The sequence below is a fragment of the Wolffia australiana genome, chromosome 13, assembly GCF_029677425.1.
Source record: "Wolffia australiana isolate 7733 chromosome 13, ASM2967742v1".
Classification (NCBI taxonomy): domain Eukaryota; kingdom Viridiplantae; phylum Streptophyta; class Magnoliopsida; order Alismatales; family Araceae; genus Wolffia; species Wolffia australiana.
This window is the reverse complement of record NC_135847.1, coordinates 3,431,563-3,456,127: the sequence shown is the minus strand read 5'-3', so window position 1 is coordinate 3,456,127 and position 24,565 is coordinate 3,431,563. Positions and strand designations below refer to the sequence as shown.

The following is a 24,565-nucleotide window of genomic DNA, read 5'->3' as shown; positions in this document are numbered from 1 at the left end:
GGACATTGTGGGTCATTGACTGTGGGGCAACAGATCATATGGCCCCCGATGTTTCTAAATTTCTTAACTATAGACCTATTGATGGTCAAAGGAGGGCGTTAACAACTGGAGAAGCATTGCAGGTTACAGGTATCGGTGATCTAGAGGTTCATCCTCTAGGAAGGCTGAGGAATGTGTTACATGTTCCACTGCTGAAGGCACACTTAATTTGACCTCAGCATTTAGGTAAAGAGCTTCCTTACAGATTTATACTTGACAACAATGAATGTTATTTCTATGATAAGGTGGTGGGCCAGAAGACTGGACGTTTTAAGGCTTAGGATGGATTGCTGTTTTTTGAAGGAGCAACATGTTTCTCCACTCTGCAGTCTGTACGGGATGGAAGGGAGAGAGCACATGAAGCTGCTCAAATTTGGCTTTATCATTCCCGTTTTGGCCATCCTTCTTTTGGCTTGTTAAAGACCTGGTTTCCTTCTCTATTTAAGGATGTTAAGGTTGAACTATTATCTTGTGATGCCTGTTGTCAACTGGCAAAACATAAAAGAACTTCATTCAATCATATTGGGAGGAGATACCCCACTTTATCGCATTCATAGTGATGTATGGGGTCCGAGCCCAACAACAAGTATATCTGGTCACCTATGGTTTCTTATATTTGTGGATGATGCCACAAGATTTACGTGGGTGTATTTGCTCAAGTCCAAGATGGAAGTTGGTCAGACTGTTAAATTCTTTATGGAAATGATAAAGAATCAATTTGGGGTCACTGTGAAAAGATTCAGATCTGATAATGCATGTGATTACTTTAACATGTTTTTGTCCCTCTATTTCAACAGAATGGGATCTTTCATGAATCCTCCTGCGTTAACACCCAGCAGAATGGTCTAGCAGAGAGACGTATAGGCCATATTGTGGGAATGGCAAGAACATTATTGCTTCACAATCATGTTCCCAAGAGTCTGTGGGGAGAAGCTGCTCTCACCTCAGTCCACCTGATAAATCAGACCCCTTCAAAAGGGATTCTTTATCAAAGTCCACTGGAACTTCTTTCAGGGATGTTCAAGCAGGTTGATCTGAAGACAGGACTCAAGACCCGAGTCTTTGGATCAGTGGCATTTGTTCATGTCCACAATCAAGGGCGAGGAAAATTTGACCCAAGGGCCATTAAATGTGCAATGGTTGGCTACTCATTCTTTCAGAAGAGGTACACATGTTTTCATCCCACAACTGGTAAATTCTTTATTTCAGCAGATGTAACCTTCGATGAGATCCAGTCATATTTCCACAAGAGCAACCGGAAGCCATCAGGAAGTGACAGTACATGGTTAGAATGGATGCCCTCAAGTGTTGAAGCAGGGGGCCCCCAGTCAGGCACAAGTACACCTGAGAAACCAAACTCGTCAGAAATCGAAGCTGATATTGGCCAGATTGAACTTGGTGAGATTACATTGGTGGACGACAGCGTCAGAGAAGTTGAAGAAGGTAACTATAATCCATAACCTGAGCCTGAGAAAGCAAGTGATCAAACAACTCCAGCAGAACAGTATTATTGGCCTATAGCCCTTCGAAAGGGTGTAAGAAGCTGTACCAAGAAGACTACTTACCCAATGTCCAATTACTTGGCCTATAACAGATTGTCACCTCAGTACCAGACTTTCTGAGTAACCTGGTGGATGTGGTGATCCCACGATCTGTAGAGGAGGCCTTGTCTATGCCAGAATGGAAAGCAGCAATGGACCTCGAAATGCAGGCCTTGGGAGACAACCACACATGGGATCTAGTACAGTTACCTGCGGGAAAGAAAGTTGTGGGATGCAAATGGGTGTATTCGCCAAAGTACAACTCTGATGGAACATTGGAGAGGTATAATGCTCGGCTGGTGGCAAAAGGCTTTACTCAGTCATATGGGATACACTATTTTGAGACATTTGCACCAGTGGCAAAATTGAATACAGTCAGGATACTTATTGCACTGGTAGCTCATTTCAGCTGGGGAATATTTCAGGACGATGTGAAGAATGCATTCCTGCATGGTGAACTTGATGAAGAGGTGTATATGTCCCCTCCACCTGGATATAATCTGTCTACTGATGGACAAATGTTGTGTAAACTGAAGAAGGCTCTATATGGACTAAAACAGTCACCTCGAGCTTGGTTTGGGAAGTTTACAAGGTCTATGAAGCAGCTGGGATATCTTCAAAGTAATGCAGATCACACTATGTTTTTCAAGCACAGTACAGATGGAAAATTGACTATCCTACTAGTATATGTTGATGATATAATAGTCACTGGCAGTGACATAGAAGAGACTGGAAGACTGGGTCGATGCCTATCTCAGGAATTTGCAATTAAATCACTTGGGACCCAACGTTTTTTCCTGGGAGTAGAAGGGCTCACTCCAAGGTATCTGCCTTTCGCAACACAAGTACATACTCGACTTCTTGAAGGAAACAGGCAAGGCTGCCTGTAAAACCAGCAGCTAATTCCATTGACCCCAATGTGAAATTTGGAAGAGGAGAGGACAGTGCACCTGTTAATCGAGAAGCTTATCAAAGACTTATCGGGAAGATGATTTATCTCAATCACACTCGCCCGGATATTGCCTTTGCTGTGGGAGTATTGAGTCAGCATATGAATGACCCAAGAGAGATTCACCTACAGGCAGCTCATCGAGTCTTGGCATACCTGAAGAGGATGGTGGGGCAGGGACTTCTATTCCGACAAACTGGTAACATATCAGTAAATATCTATACTGATGCAGATTTTGCAGGGTCAGTGATTGATCGAAGGTCAACTTCCGGTTATTGTTCTTTTATTGGGGGAAGTCTGGTAACATGGAGAAGTAAGAAACAACAGGTTGTTGCGAGATCGAGCGCAGAGTCAGAACTCCGAGCACTTGCCCAGGGCATATGTGAAGGACTGTGGATTAAGTGCATCTTGACAGAGCTGCGAATCAAGGAACAAAACCCAATTAAAGTGTATTGTGATAATAAGTCAGCAATTGCCATTGTTAACAACCCTGTTCAATATGAGAAGACCAAACATATTGAGATTGATCGACATTTTATAAAGGAGAAGATTGAAGCTGGTATTGTTACTATTGACTATGATGGATCTGCTGATCAAGTAGCAGACATCTTTACTAAGGGACTACCTGGCCCGGGAGTACACAGGCTAGCCACCAAGCCGGGCATGACTAACATGCATACCAAACTTGGGGAGGGGGGGGGGGTGTTAGCCGATGCCCTATTTCCTATTTCCCTATTTCTCTATTTCGAATTTCCTATTTCTTTCTTTCTATTTCTTACTATTTCCTGTTTCTCTCATTATTGGGCCTTGCCCATTACGAATGTAACTGTTACTGGATCTGTATTTATACAGATCCTGCAAGTTAATGAGAAAAAAGGCTTTTCGTCTTCCTCTTCTTCCAAACCCAAGCCGCCAGGAGTGAGAGAGGGAGATTACAGGTTCCATAAGGGATCCTGACAAGGAGAGTTGGTCTTCGAGTTAATGAGAGAAAATGAAGGAAAATCGCATCATTGGTTTAGCGTCTGACTCTCCCCTACTTTTAGGTACACCTTTGGGTATCCGATTGTGTAATCAATGGAGACTAAATGTTTACAATTTAAGGGTATATGCCCAATTAAAAACTTTCATGGTTTGAAGAAGAAAATTATAAAATAAAAAAATAAGAGGAAAAAATTTCTTACCCTTTCATTTCAGTCGTTTTCTGATTTTTTTCTGGATGCCTAAAGTGCCTGAAATGTTAGCTAAATGAAACTGTTATGTTCTTCTGTAACTTGATGTGTTCACTAATCTTCGTCATATTTTAGAGATTCTTGTTTTCAAGTATATGTTCTCAAATTCCATAATAAAGTTTAGCAAACTCTGTCTAAGTTTTGTATTAATATCAGAAGGTAGTAACTTCTTCAAACATTACAGACGATAGAGAGTAGCCCTTGCGGAGAGTGCAGTGACGGGGCCGTTTGCTTCTCCCAGCTGGTAAACTTGCTAAAATCCCTCAAGATTATAATCTCACTTTGTTAGTTTATGTTTTTCATTTTGTTTTCTTTCTTTGGTTTTTAATACTTAGCATTACTGGCACGATTTTCTTTCTTTTCTAGAGATATAACTTATGCCCTCCTGTTTTCCAAAACTTTCAGAACCTCATCGATCTGGCAGGTTCAGAGAGCTCTAAGGCTGATACAACGGGTATCAGGAGAAAAGAGGGTTCCTATATAAATAAGAGTCTTCTGACTCTTGGAACGGTTAGTCCTTGAAGGGAACACATCGTACACTATGCACTATGCTTCTTCACTTCAAATGCACGATGTCATTTATTTTGGTTAACCTTATTCTTCTTTAGGTCATTTCAAAGTTGACTGAGGGGAGGGCTACGCACATACCATACCGTGATTCTAAATTGACTAGGCTTCTTCAATCTTCCTTGAGTGGCCAGGACCGTGTATCTGTAAGTGGACGCTGGATCATAATTTGCTTCCATCGTTGATTTATCATGTCGATAAAACCATTTCTAGTACATTTCATTATTTGGCAGATGGTCTTACTATTTTCCTGTCTTTCAGCTAATCTGTACCCTGACCCCTTCATCAAGCAACTCAGAAGAGACACATAACACCTTAAAGTTTGCTCACCGAGCGAAATGCATAGAGATACAGGCATCTCAAAATAAAGTAGGGTTCAGAGTGTTTCTGTAATTAATCTCTTACAAGTCATTTTAATCATCTTTCTCATTTTTCTTGATACAGATACTGGATGAGAAATCTTTGATAAAAAAATACCAAAATGAGATCCGTCGTCTGAAGGAGGAGCTAGAGAAGTTGAAACAAGGGATTTTGACCGTTACCCCATTCAGAGATGCTGAAGAAGACAATATTGTGTTCCTGAAACAAAAGGTTTGTCTCGATAAAAAGACTTATTTGGGTGTATTTCCTGTACAAGATAGTAAAACCTGCGAACACAAAACCATAAACTCGAAGTTCTAAACTCGAAAGCCAAAAGTCCAAAACCATAATCGCTAAACCCTAAAACCTTAGACCCTGAACTGGAAACCCTAGGCACCATACCTTAAACTGAAGCCCTTAAACCTAAACCCTAGTTAGTTTTCTGATCCTGGCAATTTAAGCAGATCAAAGATCAATTTGGCAATATTGTGTTCCAGTATTTCAAAAATCTCATGAATGAGATGGCCATCGTCTTCGACATTAGTTTCAGGGGAGGTTTACAACATTGTCAGTGGAGGATTGTTTTGTAATAATTTTACAATATTTCACTAGAGGATCTGGGCTTCGGGTTTATGGTTTCCCTGACAATTTGTCATCCAAAATAGTCAATGGTTTATACCTGATTCCAGCTACATATTGAAATCACTCTTTTTTTCTTTTGGGTGAAAATACCCTGGTATCTAGCCTTGCATTGCAGCATCGAGAAGATAGGATTTCCGCTTAGAAGTGTACCATCTTCTTTTGCTTGTGACATTGCCTGCTAGGTGGTTCTTAACATATTTTAATGACCTAAATCATGTGTGGTGCCAGAGAAGATAGATCTTCTCGTCCTTCTTTAGGAGTATCCTCCAAAATATGCATCATCTCGCTATTTGTAACTTTTTGTGATCGTTTATTTACATCTATATTCTTTTGATGACGCCTGAAAAGCTAGAGGATGGCCATGTCAAGCTGCAATCCAGGCTGGAACAAGAAGAGGAAGCAAAAGCTGTTCTGTTGGCACGTATTCAGAGATTAACCAAATTAATTTTGGTTTCTACCAAATCAACTCAATCGAAACTTTCAAATCACCCAGGTCCAAGGCGGCGGCATTCTTTCGGGGAAGAAGAGGTTTGATTTTGCAATTTTGTGGCGTAATTGTTCAATTTGACAAAAGATAATATTTGTTCTTCTCTAGTATATTTTCTGTTTTCTAGTCATCACGGTCCTTGTTTATTTAAAAATATTATCTTATAGTGGTTTGGTTAAACATGCAGCTCGCTTATCTCCCATACAGAAGAAGAGAGATGATACTAGATGAAGAAGAAATTGAGGTTTTTGTTCCAGCGGAAGTGTACACAGAGTCTGTCGATGGCGTCAATAAGGATGAGAAGAAGAGCAGAAAGAATGGCCTTTTAAATTGGTTCAAACATCGGGTAAGAATTATTAACGCCATGTTTTTTTGGTACCTGATTAGATTACAATATTTTTCGACATCTGTTACTTTCTTTTTAACTGTAATCGAGACATTACAGGTAGTTGAGAAAAAAAACTTACTCTTCTTTATCTCTTACAGAAAAAAGACAACAGTACAGCAGCACTGCCCTGGCCAGATGGTGACAAATCTAGCGGCTCAAAATCATTTGCATCCCCATTAACATCACAATCAGAGCATACAAGTGCACCTGTAGAGCTTGCAACATCAACTCCTTTGGTTTCATCTAATCAGCTCATGGAGATGGGACGGGAGTATGTTGGTGCTAATGACCATTACTCCATTCTGGAAAAACCTCAGGTATGTGATTCATGAGCCAAAGGTGATAGTTTTGGGTTGTTAGGACTCGAGGGTTTTACATTTTAGGGATTTACGGTTTAGAGTTTGGAGTTTAGAGTTTTGGAACTTGGGATATTTTGGGTTTCTGTTTTAGGGTTTGGGGTTTGGGGTTTTCAGAATCAAATGTACTCAGGGTTTATGGTTTTGTGGTTCTAGGATTAAGAGCTACTGTTTTGATTTTAGAGTTTTGGACTTCAGTTTTCTGGAGGTTAGAGTTTAGGGTTCAGGGTTTTTATGGTGTTAGGATTCAGGATTTGGAGTTTAGGGTTTTATAATTTAAAAATATTGATGCTCGGGATTGAGGTAACGGAGCTGGTGGCTGATACTCTGGGTTTACACTTCCATATGCTCCATACATAGTCCGAATAGACAATTTCCTATGCTTCGTCTATCTTTTGGAACAATATTCCCTGGCGGATGTGTGCTCACTCCCAAGGACTTTGTCAGACCATTCCCCCATTTTGTGGCACAGGCATGAGGAAGAGGGCAGGCCTACATAATTCAAGATGAACAAATCCTAGCGGTGACAGAAAGGGTTCAAGGAGGAAGTGGAGAAGTGGTGGTCATCGCAGTCAAGACTGGTGCAGCCACTCTCTGGCTGGCATTCAAAACTAGCAGGGCTCTGGGAACGCCTCATGGGAATTAAGAGAACGCTGTTAGACCTTTTGTCGAACATTTTGGGCTTATCACCATAGGAAGAGGTACAATGCTCTGAGACTCTAGGGACGCTCATTGGGACATTACCCACGCATTATTTGGGGTTACCTGTCAAGGCGGAGGCTTTTAAACACGAATTTGACTCTGGTGATTGAATAGTCAGAGAGGAAACTAGAGGGCTGGCAGAGCTTCATGCTATCAAGAGGGGGCTGTCTGGTATTGCTGTGATTGGTGCTCTTGGCCAATCCATTATATACCTCTCAGTCTTTGAGTTGACAAGTGGAATCAGATGGTGTGTGGATCCCCGGAATGAGGATTTTTTTCTGGAAAGAGAGCAAAACGAGAAACAGGAAGGGTTTTTTTTCTGGAGGGGACTCGTCCATCAAGGGCAGTCCATCTTCTATTCTTTCTCTCTTGTTTGGTTTTGAATTGATGAATGGAATATCTTGGATTTCCTATTGAGATATAAGATCTGGATACATGATCATATCAGTATTTTATCCTGTTTTAGTAGGAAGTGAATGATGGAAAGAAGACCATGTCAGTCTGTCATGTATTTCATATTCATATTTATTATTAAATTCAGTTTCACCGTTTGTGGGTGATCATCCCTCTTGACTTAAAAAAATTTATTTTCAAGTATAGCCTCTTGACCCATTGCATTATCGAACTCAATCTATCTCATCATCACCAAAGTGCTGGCCAACCAGTTAAAGAAGGTAATTGGAGACTTACTTGGACCATTTCAATCGGCATTCATTCCAGGGAGGCAATTAGTGGACGGAGCAGTGGTAGCAGGAGAGATTGTATCAACATGGAGGAGAGATGGGACAAAGGGCTTCCTATGGAAAGTTGATTTTTCCAAAGCCTATGATTATCTTGACTGGAGATTTCTTTGGTCCGTTATGCAAAAACGAGGTTTCCCCGATGAATGGGTGGCCTGCGTGCGGTGATGTGTTACGTCCCACTCATTCTCAGTCCCGGTGAATGGAAATGAAGGAGGTTGGATCCATCCACAAAGGGAAGTCAGACAGGGTTGCCCGTTAGCACCTCTATTTTTTGTTCTAGCAGTAGATACTTTGGCTACTTGCACCCTCAGAGCCTGCGAGCACGGCCTCCTAAGAGGCTTCCAGACTGAGAGTTATCTAGCTGGCATTCCCATACTTCAGTATGCAGACGACACAACATTTTTCATAGAAGGATCGGCAGAGGAGGCACGTACTTTATCTACAGTATTAGATCTATTTTCGACTTCTCAGGCCTACAATTGCATCGAGCCAAGTCGGCATTTGTGGGGTTCAGATTTTTGTTGAGGAGGAGGCCCAATGTGCTAGTGTTCTTGGCACACCTAGAGGGTCAATCCCAATGAGCTATTTGGGTCTTCCGTTGACAGGAAGACGTATTTTAAATGCAGAATGGCAACCAGTGATTGAGAAGATGGAGAGGAGATTGGAAGGCTGAGAGAACAGAGTGCTATCAAAAGGGGGTCGCCTGGTGCTGCTGAGATCGGTGCTTTCAGCAATCCCAGTTTTCTATGTTTCGGTCTTTAAGATGCCAACAGGTGTGGAAAAACACTTGGATGGATTGTTGGGGAGACAATGAACATGAAGAGCACAAGGGGGTGCCTCTGGTCTCGTGGAACATAGTATGCAGACCCGTGCAACAGGGGGGTTTGGGGGTCCTCCTCCCGGAATCCATGAATTCGGCATTATTGACCAAATAGGTGGTAAGGCTTGCATCAGCAGAAGAGGACCTGGTCTTGAATGTCCTGAGGGACAGATATGGCTCAGAAATTTATTGGGAGCGGTGTTGGGCGAAAACTAGAGGGGAGTCTCCATTTTGGCAGGGTCTACGTCAAGCCATACCGTGTATCCATGGGTTCTTTGACGCCAAATTGGGAGATGGTGCTGATTTTCGATTTTGGACCGATAACTGGTCCAATAAAGGCATCTTGAAACTAGAATGCCGAAGACTTTTTGCACTAGCGCATTCTCATGCTACCACTGGTGAGTGTTGGGACGGAGCTTGGAATCGAATCATGATAGGGGCATTATTGGAGCCACGGTTTTCGGAGTTCATGAAGATGCAACAAGTCCTTCTCCATCTTAGCCCGACGAGGGAGTCACGGGATGGATGGATGTGGCAAGGGACAACTTTTTCGGTAAAAGAGGCCTATATGAAGATCAGAGGAGAGGCGCTGGAGGATTCAGCAATCAGCACCACATGCTCCTTGTTGATGAAACAAAAAATCCATCTCAAGGTGAGGCTCTTCAGCTGGTTGTTGAGGCCGCGACGATTAGTTACAAGAGTCGTACGCAAGAGATGGGTCCCGACGGCTTCCACAGAGTGCCCTTTGTGCGCTAGAGATGATGAAGACTGCTCCCACTTATTCTTCACAAGTCCCTTCGCCTAGGGAATATGGGCATCACAACAGTTGGGGGTTGCGGATGTGTCCTCCAATGAGGCATTTTGGGCCTCAACTGGTGACGGAAGATACAAGACAAAGCTGGATTGGGGGAGACTCCTTGCGGTGCTATGGGCGACATGGCTGCACCGTAATGAAGTGGTATTCAAGGGAAAGAAGGCTTCCATGGAGAATGTCCATCAGGATGTTAAGGTGCTAATACTTTTTTGGTTTGGAGAGAGGTGAATGGCAGACCATTGTGGTCAGTTTGTATATGGTTTGTACACAATTTCATTTCTTAATAGCATCAGGTTGACCACCGCTCCGGGTGGTCTTCCTTATTTTCTTCAAAAAAAGATGTATAGCCTCTTTGTCTGGTTGCATGATTGAATGTGTTTAACGATCTTAATCAAATAAAAGATCCTTAAGCCAGAAGATAGCGTCTAAAAAGATTAAAATAGCGTCAAACATAGTGGCTATCAAGGAGCTTGTCTAACTGGAATTCACTGCATTCTCAGACTAGCATGAACTCCACTGTACACCCTGAGCTGCTGAGGGAGCATGCAAAGAAATTATCAGGAGAAGTTGCATTGCATACAAGTGTCTTGAAGCGCCTCTCTGATGATCTGGCAAACAACCCAAAGAATGAACACATTCAAGTAAAGACGATCACTATCCTTAATTTTATTCCACTTAATTTCACAATTTTTTCTTAATTTTCTTTTCTCTAGATGGAGATTACAGAGGTCAGCAAAGAGATCAAGATCAAGAGCGGACAGATATCAGCTCTTGAATCCCAGTTATCGAGATCTATGATCACTGACAAAAATCACCAAGATAAGGTGCTCCACCACTTCCAGCAACTTTAACTTTTCTTTAACTATTTGATGTTTGACTTCATCTGTATTGATCTCTCTGGTTTTGTTTTCCTTATCAGTCATACAGTGAGTTGCTCGATCAATTGAACGAGAAAACCCTAGAACTTGAGGTACTCTAGATCATGTTCATCATATCCTGAGTGTTTATCATAGATTCTTTTTGGGATTGGATCAACAATTTTTTGTGATAATTATTTTATTTGAAAAAATGGAAGCGTTGTAGATCTTCGTTGAATGGTTGATGATGCTTCTTCTTCAGGTTAAAACAGCTGATAACAGAGTGATCCAAGATCAGCTAACCCAGAAGGTAAGGCCTTCCTAGTACCTTCTTTTATCTGCTTGCGAGACACGCGGACAGATATCTCAATCATTTAATATTTGCTTCCAGGTCCACGAGTGCAACGGTCTGCGAGAGGTTGTTGCATCTCTCTCTATACAGCTCGAGGAGCTTAAAGCTGCCAACCGTCGCCCCAAGCCATCCGATCTCCTAACCGAGGCATACAATGAATCAATCATTCAGGCACAGGTTTGTTTTCACCCTTACTCTCTCTTTCATTGGGATGTCTACCTGTCTCTCTCTCTCTCCCTCCCTTGTACGCACACACACTCTCTCTCTCTATCTCTCCCTCTCTCACTTTTTTTCTCTATCTATATCTCTCTCCCTCTCTATCTCCCTCGTTCTCTCTATCTCTCTCTCTCCCTCACTCTATGTTTCTCTCCCTCTCTCTTCGTCTCTCCCTCTTTCTCTCTATCTCTCTCTCCCTCTCTCTTCGTCTCTCTCACTCTCTCCCTGTCTCTCACCCTCTATGTACGTGTCTTTACGCCTATCGATCCATCTATCTGTCCCTCGCCCTCTGCCCGTGTTTCTTTGTTCGTCTCTCGTTCTTCCTGTCCTGCATTATCTACGCCGGTTTTCTCTCAAATTCTCCCTCTCCCTCTCCCTTTCAGGCAGCAGAACTAGAGGAGCTGAGAAGGCATGCGGCAGAGCTTACAGAACATAACACCCACTTAGACGCCAGAAACCAGAGACTCGCAGACGAATGTGCCTATGCCAAAGGTCTGGCGTCTGCGGCAGGCGCCGAGCTCAAAGCCCTCTCCGAAGAGGTCACCAAGCTCATGGCCCAGAACCAGTGCCTCGCCGCCGAGGCGGCCGCTCCCACCCGGTCCACCCAGCCGCCTCGCCGGGGCTCTCTTGCGTCCCGGCCCGGCCGCCGAGACCCGGTCAACCCTGCCAAGAGGCAGGACTCGACAGCCGGTCGGCGAGACTGTGTTGTGGGCCCCACAGCCCGGAGGGACTCCGGTAATAGCGCCGCCCTCGAGGCGGCGCTTCTGGACAGTGCTCGACGAGAGGCTGACCTCCAGAGGAAGCTGGACGAGGCCCAGCAGAGGGAAGCTCAGCTGGAGAATGAGTTGGCAGGCATGTGGGTCTCCGTTGCCAAGCTTAAGAAGCCTCAGGATAACGACGCGCCGGAGCCGTCTAGAGACTGACCCCCCCCCAGGTAATCCTTCTCACATTGCCTCTCTTTTGTATATATTATCTTAATCTGAATATTATATCGTACTTTTCTTTGGTTCCTCCTTGTATTCTGAAATCTAGTCTGATTTTGCATTATAACTGCTATTTGCTTGTTTTCCTGAAACTGTGGGATCAATTTAGAATGAAATTAGCTGGAACTTGGGATGGAATTGGGTGAAATACTACTTGTGGAAAACAACATAGATAATCATTGAATTTATTATGGGAAAGCTGATTTATTCTTTCTTAATGGCGGGGTTATATGAAGGTAGTTACTTTCCCATATGCCCACGATGTTAAATTTTGAGATGGTTTCCGAAATCAAATGTAGATGAGAAAAATTACGTTCTTACTTTATCAGGTGTACTGTAGCCAAAGAGAGGGATAGATGGCTCTTCATGAAATTTACCGTCAAATTGAGGTTCCAAGTGTATAATATGGTAATGAATACTAGATATATATTATCTGACTGTGGGTTTATATATAGTGAAAGATATACCCCAGTCGGACAACAATCTATGTTCCTCCTTGATCTTTGACTTTAAGTAAGAAAAGATATTCCGTTTGAGATAAGAGATATATTTATTGTCATTCTCAAAAGAGTGAAATATAGAGATATTAAGTGTAATTATGGTAAAGATAGATTGAACTATAAGCTGAGATAGAATGAGTGAAATTTTATTGATTTACACTAAAGTAAAAAATATTTAAGTCGCACAAAATTTAGAAAGACTAATAATTGGATGGAGAAAGATTTCGAAACTTTAATATGGCCGTAAATTAATGAAAATTGAATGAGGTGTAAAGAAAGCAGTGATAAATTGAGATTTTACTGAATATAGTGGGTGAATTAATACTAATTTACACTATAATAAAGAAGTTGTTTAAACGAAATAAAATTTATAAAACACTATGTATAGTCGGAGAAAATTTAGAACTTTAATTTGACGTGTAATTAATGAAAACTGAATGAGGCATAAAAAAGGTAACATTAAATTGAGATCATCTTAAATCTTTTTGAGGATCTTAAATCTAAAATTGGTAACATTAAATCTTTTTCGTGAAAGGAGGAAAAAAAGATAAAACCTTTAACTGTGAGGATGTTTCAATACATATAAATATAACAAGCTAACGTAGTTGAATTGGACACATAACATTTAGGGTTAGTATATTGATAAGGATACCGCAAGAATTTGAAAAATTACAATTAAAAATATGAGAATAAAATTTCAAAACTATAACTTTTTCATATCATTCTAATTTTCTTGACAAATTATGTTTGTAACAAAAAATGAATGTATGGATTTTCATTCGAAATTACCAATTCAAGGGTGGCTCTGGATGAGATCATCAGTAAATGAAATAAGTTTACCCATCGAATAAGTAAGGGAAGCTATAAAATGAAATCTATCAATGGATGAAAATAACTTATACATAATGATAGAAATGTTATTATTTTTAAGAGTAATTTAATGATATGAATTTTTTTGAAAATTCTTATACATAGAGATTAATTTTTTGAAACCGCCAATATAAGGGAGTGTTTTGCTGAGTAGAACATCATTCCTTATTACAGTGATTTTTTTAGTCATTTGATCATATTAAATCCCCCTTGTTAGTAACTTCTTTTTTTAACCCTAAAAACTAAATTTTGTTTTATATTCCTACAGAAATTACACAAAATGTTACAGATTTCCAATTTCAAAACAACACAAATATGTGTAATAGTTGGATGTAATGGTCTTCAAACTGTTGTATTCAACCAAGTGTAAGGGGCAGATATCAATGGCAAAGTCATCACGGTAATATCAAAGAGCATGGCTAATATTTACTCAAAATAATGACACAAAATTCTCAAAGTATCCAACATATCCCTAAAATTGGTCCCTCATATCGTAAAAACCTTGTATCCTAAAGTCTGGGGCATCTTTTCATGGTAATCTAATATATAAATTATTTAAATGTAAAACAATAAAAGGATGCACTAAAATAAGGGCGTGGATTTCAGTAGGAATCAACTCTTCACGTTGATGATCAGATTTGGACATGTTACTAGGTGATTGGACTTCATTCTTACATGTTCTACAGATGCTAAAATAAAATACATCATAGTGGGTAACGTTTCTGTTTATTTTATAATTATAATGTCGATATTATAATAAAGATTAAACTTATATATGTTATGATGAATTCTGAAGAAAATCCTTAATGTTTGAAGTGTTTTTATGGATCATGAAAAGTGAACCCTCAGTCAATGAATTTTACATCAGGTCACATGTGATCGGTTATATTATAAATTATGCATGACATCATGTCTTCAAATTTGTAACTTATAGATGAATTGGATGAAGTTTAAAATGACTGCTTTCATATATATTAAGAAATTTGGTGTTTGACCAGTAGGTTAAGAAGCTAAATCTGTGCATGGAGAACCAATATTTCGGAGACATTCAGAGAAAAATGTACTATAAGTAGGTCTATCAGACATCATTTGGCTAATAAAATATGAATATGAATTAGGATTGATCCACTTTTGGTATTTAAATATGAATTAAGTGGTCCTTTTATATAGCTTAAATGCGGAGAATTTATTTAACTATTGGGATGTATAAAGTAATATGATGTATACACAATAAATTTTAAAATATTTCTTTGAATTTAAATTCATGAGTAAACAACCATTCTCAATGTTATATATGGATCTTGAAATTAATGGTAAATAGTAATAATGTCAATTTGAAATTTAAGGGTTATCCACGTCCCATTTTCTCTCTCTTTTTTTTATTCAATACATATAAACATTTTCTAGATCCCCAATATTTGCAGTAAGACATCTGATTCTGAAACTATTTGTGTTGTGGAGCCTCAACCTTTTTTGCTCCTCACTCTTTGAAGAAGTCCACTATAACAAGCAAGAGAGAAACTTCTCCTTTTTAATAAATCTGGTGGTTCTTTTTTAGATCTTCTTCAACACAAAAACTGTTTCTAACATCAACATTGACCCATACGATATAGAATCATATATTTTAGTGCAATTTCTTTGAAGATATGGGGAAAAGTATATTTGGTGACTTTTTGATAATGCAATTTTGTGGAGATTTTTAGTCAAGTTTAGGAGATTTCATTAAACATATATGTTTTGATAGAAATATATGTTGCCAACAAGCCAATCCCACATTCCATATCGTGTTCCATGTTCATTAATAGAACATGTTCATTATAGTGCATGTGTGATACTTATAATGAAGTCCATGAATACCTAATCAGACTTAGTGAATTATGATGAGATCGCAATACAAAGATTAGTAGTCTTTAAGCATTTGTTCTAAATATTCCTATTCGAAGAATACTCAAGAAGGACATTGAAGTATCCAGATAAGATAGCAATATCTAGCATCACTCATATGATGAGTATGGCTGGTCTCGTAGCCATTAATGTGGAGACACTAAGGATAGATAGAGGATGTTCTTTAGTCAAAATAATTTATTAAATTGATATGTACAAATCCCTAAATTTTATTATAGCAAACTATCGATCAGGTTGATTCACGTCACAGTTGTGTAAGTGACCCTTAGACCTGAGACACATAAGACATCTTGTGGATGGAAAATTGTACTTTGAGTATGACATACGAGTCTCTAATCATGGGATTTCCAAACAAATAGGTGCATGAATAATTTCATGAAGATGATTAGGTGGTCAAAATGGTATCGTCCACCCTCACTATAAGAGGAGACAACTCAAGGAAGATGATGTTATGAAGTCCTTGGCCAAGGTAGTAATTGTTGGGTTCGGTGCCTTGGTTCGTCCATAGAAAACATGTTTCCATGGATGTGGAAGTGTGTCGATCAATTCATAATCGATCTTTAAAATCACCATTGAATGTACATTTTGGAAAACTCATTCCACCCTTGAATTTGCTGCTCTGAGATCGTTTTGAAGCCATTCACGCGTCCGGCCTCTAGAAGTATCTACGCGATAACTCGGCGCTTAGATCTCCACATCTTCTTCTTCAACTCGTCTTGAAAATCTAGAACATCTTCTCACCATGAAGACACTCTCCTTGGATGAGTGGAGAAGAGAGTTGAGAAAGGGAGGGGCTCTCAAATTAGGCTTGCATGGGTGCTTAAAATGAGAGCCCTTTCCCTCTCTATATTTCACTTTTAAGGTTTCTCTCAAAAACCCTACACGCTTGCATGGGTGCTTAAAATGAGAGCCCTTTCCCTCTTTATATATCCACCAATGCCCTTATGATCTTGTGCGTGTGACCCTCTAGGCCCATGTATCATTCTAGTTAATAACTTTAGTGGCTCAATAACATTTATTGACCAACCTTATTTATTTTCAACATATAGATTAATTAAATAAGGATCGATTTAACCCAATCAATAGGTTAAGTTATTATACCGTGGGGTGCCAAGCTACACCTCGTGCTCTAGAAGATATCGAGTAGTTTCGAACTCTCTCATGTAACCTTTTACCATCAGCAGTTACCGTATATGTATGATCCATCATCTGGGTGAAACTCTCGAACGACTTAGGGTATGGTTTATCGTCAAACCCTATTCCATCATTCGATTAGTACTGATGTGTAATGGGGATCATTGGATAACTCCTTCTCCAATATCCTCACTACCCTGGCCAGGGATTTTTTTGCATTGTCTTCCTTAAGTCGATCTCCTTTTTTACTAAGGGCGGATGATCTCGTCTTGACCACTTAATCATCTCCGTAAGCTTCTTACTACATCTGAGCTATGACTTGTTTGAATCCCACGATTAGAGGCTCGTAAGTCGTAGTCAAAATGTAGTCATCCATTCAGGAGATATCCTTGGTGTCTCATGTTAATGGATCACTTATACAACCGTGACATGAATCAACCTGATTGAAGTTTAGGTATAATACCATTCAGGGATTCGTACGGATCAATTCAGTGAACTCTTTCTACAAAGAGCATCCACTATCTGTCCTTAGTGTCGCCACACTAATAGCCACAAGATCAGATGTATTTTTCATATAATTAGGATCAACTAGTGTTATTCTATCCGGTTAATTAGATGTCCTTCTCTACTATCCATTAAATAGGAATATTTAGAATACATGTGTAAAGAATAGTGATCACTGTATTATGATCTCATCATAATTCACTAAGTCATTGCATGTATTCATGGACTTCATCATAAACATCACACGGAATAATAATGAACGCAAATATTTTATTCAATGAACTTAAATAAACATGGTAGTGTGATTGGCTTGACGGCCACATAATATCCATTAGTAATATATCATAGAAGAGTGCTCTGATGATTTATGAGCACATCAATACTAACTTGGATGACTGATTAGGGTATAACAGTTTACCATACCTTAAGTCATCCTAAGAGTGTCAAGTATACGAGGAACTATACGTACACGATAATCAATGGTGGACAGGTTCTAAGAGTGAGTCAATGCACTCTCCTTTGCGTCTTCTAGAGCATGAGGTGTAGATTAGCACCTAACAGATTGGAGACTCGACCTATCAATTGGGTTAAATCAATATGACATTAATTAATCTATATGAATATATATTTAATTAATTTGGAGTGTCAATAAATGTTATTGGGCCAATGGAGTCATTAATTAAATTGATACATGGACCTTGAGGGTCACACGCATATGGTCTTTTGGACATTGTAAGATATACTTAAAGTTTGGGGGTTTTATGAAAAATATTCACATAGTATAAAGAGGGGAAGGCCCTAAATGAAATTCACCTAGGCCATAATTTTTCACGGGCCTTCCCCTTCTTCTCCCTTCTCCCGTTCAGCTCCACTCCATTCCCGATGTGATCAGGACGACGTAACGACAATGGAGGGTGAATGGAGCAACTGAGCTCATTAAGGTAGAGGAGAAGATAGGATGTGTCATGGAATGCATGGATACATATAGAGGTTGCACACATGAGAAGCTCAACTAATCTCCCTCGAGGATCCAAGAAATCGCCAATGCAATCCGTGCACATGTGATTTTGTTATGGTTTTATTGATGTCGTTATCATTCCATTTAAGTCTTCCACATGCAAATCGCTTTGAGTTTTTCATCCAGATCAAGGCCCTAAAAATCAACATGTTTTTTATAGCATCAATAATAAAACATAATAATTTTATGAATTATTGTTTGGAAAGAATAATTTTATGAATTATTGACGAACTTACATGTAAAGAAAGAGAACCATTGAGGAATCACATTATCAAGAATGCATTTGATAAGATCAACTTCTAGTGGTTTAGATAAATTTTGAGTTTTCTTTGAACAAAAAATTGTTATAAATTTAATTATATTCTTGAGAATTTTGAATCTTTTCATTTTTGGGAGGCATCAAGAAGATAACTTGGTTGGAATATCAGAATATCAAAGGCATTAATTAAATCACTTTCGGAGAAACACATTAAGGAGAAAACCAGATCGAAGAATGGCAAGATAAAAGGGATTTACGTTAAATTGGAAGTTTGTTTTGCAACCATATATAAGTAGTATATCTGTTTTACAACTCAAGATCATGTAGAACATGTAATACATAGTAATATTAAAATTAATTGATAAATAGTTGGAAAAGTGGAATTGTGGAGCATCATATTGATTTGCATTTGAGAATATTATCTAAAAATCATGTGTTAACATTGACCATTACTTACTATGTGATTTGATTGAAACATTGACAACTTAGTTCATCACTTCTACACATTATTTAATAGAATAAATACATATTTAGGTACTTTCTAAAAGGGTTTGGGGGCCCAATTCAAGAGACAACTTTTGGCCCAATCTTGAAGAGGCTTCAAAGGCCAACCTTGAGGAGGTACCAATAATTAGAAGGATTTGGGGATCGTAAACAAGACGCTTTCTATTTTTAATTTTGTTCATATTCTTGTTTTTGGCTTGAGGGATCAAACAAACTTGGGTAAGGGTTTTCAGTACGCTAGGCTAGATATTTCTGGGACATCATTATGGACCAGTCTAAGCAGTATAAAAATACCAATATCTCACATATCCTTTCTATAATTATCCTCAAATAAAAAAATGTAGCTCATTAAAAAATACTAGAATTAATATTTTAAAAAAATCATTTATCCCACCCCTCTTAGGTCACACCTCAGCCACATAAACCAACACCTATATTTTATCTTGTTCTTATACTCAACCGAGACATTGATGCCTAATAATAACTTATAATACATACTTTTAGTATTTTGTTTATCTACGCATCTGTATGTTTAATACAATAATTTAACTCAAAAATAGAATATTCATCTTGAAACATTGATGATGCCTAATAATAACTTATAATACGTGTAAGGTTTTTTGGATGCTTTTTATTTAAATCTAAACATCACCTAATGGACATATTTCATATATTGACATTATGAGATTAATAAAGCCCTAAAATCATCAGAATCAATAATATAATTTTTTGGCCTTAATCAAGATGTTTCATAGATATGATCCCAAATGAAAACATGGGCTTTTATTTCTAGATGATAGAAAAGAAGCATGAGTATGCATTTGGGTTTATAAAAATGAAATCATGCCCAATTTTTACTCTAGAAATACTTATGATTCATTAATTTTTTTTAAAAATTAGGAATTCGAGAATATTTTCAGGCATTTATTCACAAAGAAATGTTTTTTATGTATTATTCATAAATTAAAAAGAGGAGAATATGCATCCAGTACCAAAGGCTTTAACTTTTGGGGCTCTTGACATGTTTAAGATTGATCAATTAGGAAACCATGTTACTCAATGGTTTCTCACACTTTTCAATCAGTTTCAATCAGGAAAATAGCATAAAACTCATTAGATTGATAGATCAAGTTCCACATTCCCACTTCTCCATTTATTTTCCCCCTCTCACTTTCTCACTTTACCTTCCATTTTAATGAGTTTTTTTTTATCCTATCATCTCCTACTCCATTAATGCATCATCCCATGTAAAATAATTGCATAAAATTGTTCCAATGCAAATATATATGGACAAACTAGGACTCATCATCACGAGAATTCCCTGATTTTTCCAGAGTTTGAACATTATAAAATTATATGATCAGATATAGATCATCACCTTCCATTTTACGTTTTTAACCTACTGATTACTGGTTTATCATTGTAACACCTCTTTCTCCATTTCCAAATCACACAGTACTCGATTATTAAAATCTCACTATATCCCTTCACTTTATTCATGCCTGTTTATTTTTTACTGTAATAATAATAATTCCATATTGTATTTACGATACATTATCATTATTCCCAAAAATAATTTGCTCTGTATGCTTATTATCTCATCAACGCTTTGTTACCGAATCGAATGTTAGCATTACATGTTTTCCTAGTATTACCATTTTATTCCCAAGTATTTATTATTATTTCATTATCTTCCATTTATATACAACATGGTATATAAACTATAAAATTATTATCAGTAATATCCTATCATCTTCTTATCGTAAAATTTCCAACTCTTAAATTAAATATATTCCTATCATCCAGTCCTTGATGAGACGATCTTTCCCAAATATATATCTTTTTTCTTTAACTACAGAGATGCATTCTAAAATCCCAATATCTATTTTATCAAATCAGCACCATTGTCAAGGATTATATTAACTTTCTAATTTTGAAATGATCCTCTGTAATGGTGTCATTTAAAATGTTGTATGATGGAATACATCATGTGAGTTTAATATTGCTCTACGGATGTGAAAAAATATGATTATAATTATCCCATTTCATTTTTGTGTCAGTCTATGTCGATTATAATTTTTTTTTACATATAACTTTGATATCAGAAAATTTTTCTCTCTATTTTCCCATTTTTCTAAACCATATTTAAATGATACCATCAGTAATGATGGTATTATTAGACAAGTACAATACCATCAATAACAATGTGTCTCTACGTATCATTTTAGGAAATAATTATTTTTTAGAAGACGTTTTTCTCTAACTTAGATTTTTATCAATTTATATTATATTCAAGTAGCTGTTTGAAACGATCATTGAGAAATAGAATTAATAAGGTTAAGCTTCAAAAATCTGTGCATAAGATTCACGTCTAACTATATAGACGTGAATGAATAGATAAAAAAATAATATAAATTAGAGAAAATAGAGAGATTCAATGCATCTTAAGCGAATATTAAGGGGCTAAATAGTTTATACCTCCCGAAAAAATTACAAAGTTCATCAACACAAGACATGATGTAGAGTTTCTCGTTTTTAAATATGTCAACACTCGTTATCAGTTCATCTTTAACTACATTGTGTTTTTCTATTATGTGAAAAACTTTGTAAGTCACTTTTATCTGGCTAACTCCCCAACATTAATTGATGTGGCATAAACTTTTGTGTTCAATTTAATATCGAATTTCTGTATGGTGTATTTGATTACCATTCATTGTTAAGGCTTGAACATAGAGATACTAGTGGAAGGAAGGATTCCCCTTGAATAATTCTTATGAATCTGGCCAAATTAGTGTAAAATTTTGGAATCTGCATCATATGTTAGCTTCCTTCTTCAAAGCTATTTGAATCGGCAAATATATAAATATGAAATGGCAAAGAGATCAAGTATCAGAATTTATAATAAACTCGGACCATAAATGTAGTTATTTGGCTAATAAAACTTTGATTCAATGTAAGGGAATCAAAACTATTTGATACGTCATCCTTGCATCTATAGTTAAGTCTAAGGATCCTCCCTGAACTTGATAACTCAATTTAAGGAAACATTTGTCATCCACTTGAAGTAAGCCACAATTGTTTTGTCTTCACAAGTTCCTAAACATTTTTTCCTCTAAATATGTCACATATACTTTATGATTTTCAATTATCATAATGTGCTCGAATAAGAAAATGGTTGTAGATGAAACAACATTTTATAATAGTACTACACGAATGATGTATATTTATGTCCAACTATACGTTATTAACAATGGAAACCTAGCAATGTATATAAAGTCAACATCATGAACTATCTTCACATGCATCCATCACTCCTAGAGGAGCCTAGGTAATCATCCATGATAGTCTACATTAGAGTTTGGCCAGAGAAATTTATATTGGTCTTATTAACTTATATGTAGAGAATTATAATCCCTAGCCCAGTGGGCTTATCTTTCTGGGCTTTTAAAGCTCCGGCCCAATCTTCGCCTTTTCTCTCTCCCCGTCTGCTATAAATACCTCCTATCGGCTCTGAGAAATTCAGATCGTATGCAGCGAAGCCCTAGAAGTTCTTCCGGTCTGTCCGAGCAATTTTCTTTCAATTTTCTCTTTTTAAATCTGTTCTTGTTAATCTAGTGTTGTGGCCGTTGATGCCAAGCATTGTCCGTACCATCCGACGACCGTCTGCGGTTTCTGATGATACTCGACCAAAGTACCTGAGGCTGATCGAACTGTCCATTAGTTCTTGATTTTTGTTCATCACACTTTGTTTTCGATTTTTCATAGAATAGTAGTATTTTCGGTGTAGTATTCTCATTGGATCGACGAGTTATTTAAGGGTTAGACTTTTTACTGTTAGCGATTTGAGAGCTAGGTCTTGGATTGTTGATTATTTATTTTCAGAAGGCAATAAATTAGAGTCTCTGGCATGCTAAATTCTGTAGCATAGCCAGCGCTGTACGTTGCCGACACCTTCTGAGCTGTAGATTCTGGCGAAGGCACTGTCTTAACGACTCCTTCGCATTCAGATGCTCGCACATTCCCTCACTACGCAGTTTCTATGTCTATAGTATGAACTATCATTTTATCGCTTACGCTGATAAACTCGTCGCCAATTGTCATTGTTAATTTGATATTAGTTGCAATCCATCATTATGAAGGGCAAAGAACCTTGATGACTCATCCAACTGAGTTATACAATCATTGCTCGAGGTGTTTTGCGATTAATACTGCATAGCACATGACAGTGTAGAACGGAATATCCATGACCCAATTTCTTAACTTACTGGAGGTACACCAAAAGAAACTAGTCGCAGAAGGCCCAATGATCGATCTCTCCCAGTTCATTCATCGGGGCTATTAAACCAGTTGGAAGAATAACTGCAAAGATTAACTAAGTAACTCACCAATTGAATTTTAAATGGATATTTATAATTGACAAAACACATGGATCCAAGTCAGTTAATACGAACTTCAACTTTAAACCCCTTGAAATCAATCTAAACACTTGAAGAGGAATTTCTAGCCTCATTTTCTATCTCAAATTTGTACCTACTATTCGTTTTTAAGGTTTTTCATATTTTTATAGTCCATTCTTATAGTAGAAGGCTGGGAAATAATTCAATTTTGATAAAGAATCTTGGACTAAATCAGGGTCAAGTTTTTTTTAATATGCAGTTTGACTAAATTTGTACTGACGCCGCACCAGTATGAATTAAGTTTGGAAGTTTAAGTTTGTTTAATATTTGGGAGAATTTACATTCAGGTTTGAATGATCTCTGATATTCTACGTACATTATCACCTTTTTCACTATCTAAAATGATGAAACAACGCTAATAATCTACAGTACAAGCTATCCAACTTATGAAACAACGCAAAAATGTTTTTACGGGGCAAAAAGTCCGAACATTTTTCTTGAGAGTGCAAAATAATCGGTATCAACCAAGTAAAACCTTCTAAAATGAGAAGACCGATTATAGGTACCAGAAAATTAGGAACCATGGTTAGTTGAGATTGTTGTTACGTAAAAAATTGGATGATGACCAATTAGGGTTCATTGGATGCTCCTACCTGTAGTGCATGGACGCGAAAGGGGTGGTTATTTCGTCTGTGGATAAAAAATTGCCCCGTCCAGGAGTTCAAACAAATGATGGGACGAAGGATCGGTCTTTCGATGGAAGGATTTCTTGCCATGGAAGGTATAACAGTCCCGCACGGGACCTTGGACGCCGAGGTTTCTGTTCGGTTCTTTTTGTGCGAATGGTTCGTTCTGTTTCGGAAAACCGTGCAGAACAATATCGAATTCGAACAGTTCATCGCACAGACCTTTGTGCGGTTCTATAGTTCTCTTTGTGTGAATTTTGTTCTAATTTTGTTCGAATGTGCTAATTTTGTTTGAATGTGCAAATTTTGTTCGAATGTGTAAATTTTGTTCGAATTTGCGAATTTTGATCATTTTTGCACAAAAAAAATAGAATAAAGAATAAGGCCACATGCGGTTCTTTTGTGCAGTAGTTTTGTTAGTTTCAAACGAACAGAACAGAACAACCATGTCCACTGGGTGTTCAGTAGGCGCCCGACAGCTCCAGCTGACCTATGTGAGTCAAATTTTCAGTGGCCTAATGCTGAGAATTTCCTGGATGGGAAGGTTTTTGGTTGGGACAATATGTGGACAAAAAAATGGGACTAGACGATTTGGACAAACCTCTGAAAGTTGGGACGTATGATGGGACAATCTTTGTCCCGTCCGGTTCATCATCCCCATCCTGGACGATCCTGCACTATTTAGGCCTATAATCCTGGGTCAAGTCCTCCAGTGGGTATGGCCATTGGGGCTGCTAGTTATA

The 24,565-nt window shown here is 38.1% G+C and overlaps 1 protein-coding gene across 1 annotated transcript in view; it reads left to right on the top strand.

Annotated features, from left to right (window-relative positions):
- The window catches only part of LOC144710865 (kinesin-like protein KIN-7D, chloroplastic), a 48,020-nt gene extending 35,883 nt beyond the window's left edge, over window positions 1-12,137 (top strand). Inside the window, exons 10-23 of the mRNA XM_078584698.1 lie at window positions 3,943-4,002; window positions 4,164-4,268; window positions 4,367-4,471; window positions 4,587-4,694; window positions 4,770-4,916; window positions 5,676-5,855; window positions 6,002-6,160; window positions 6,301-6,519; window positions 10,138-10,278; window positions 10,351-10,461; window positions 10,557-10,607; window positions 10,757-10,804; window positions 10,886-11,023; window positions 11,446-12,137. Of these exons, the coding sequence (XP_078440824.1) occupies window positions 3,943-4,002; window positions 4,164-4,268; window positions 4,367-4,471; window positions 4,587-4,694; window positions 4,770-4,916; window positions 5,676-5,855; window positions 6,002-6,160; window positions 6,301-6,519; window positions 10,138-10,278; window positions 10,351-10,461; window positions 10,557-10,607; window positions 10,757-10,804; window positions 10,886-11,023; window positions 11,446-11,985 (2,112 nt within the window). The 3' untranslated portion in view covers window positions 11,986-12,137. The remainder of the gene's footprint in view (window positions 1-3,942; window positions 4,003-4,163; window positions 4,269-4,366; window positions 4,472-4,586; window positions 4,695-4,769; window positions 4,917-5,675; window positions 5,856-6,001; window positions 6,161-6,300; window positions 6,520-10,137; window positions 10,279-10,350; window positions 10,462-10,556; window positions 10,608-10,756; window positions 10,805-10,885; window positions 11,024-11,445) is intronic.
- The last annotated feature ends 12,428 nt before the right edge of the window (window positions 12,138-24,565 follow it).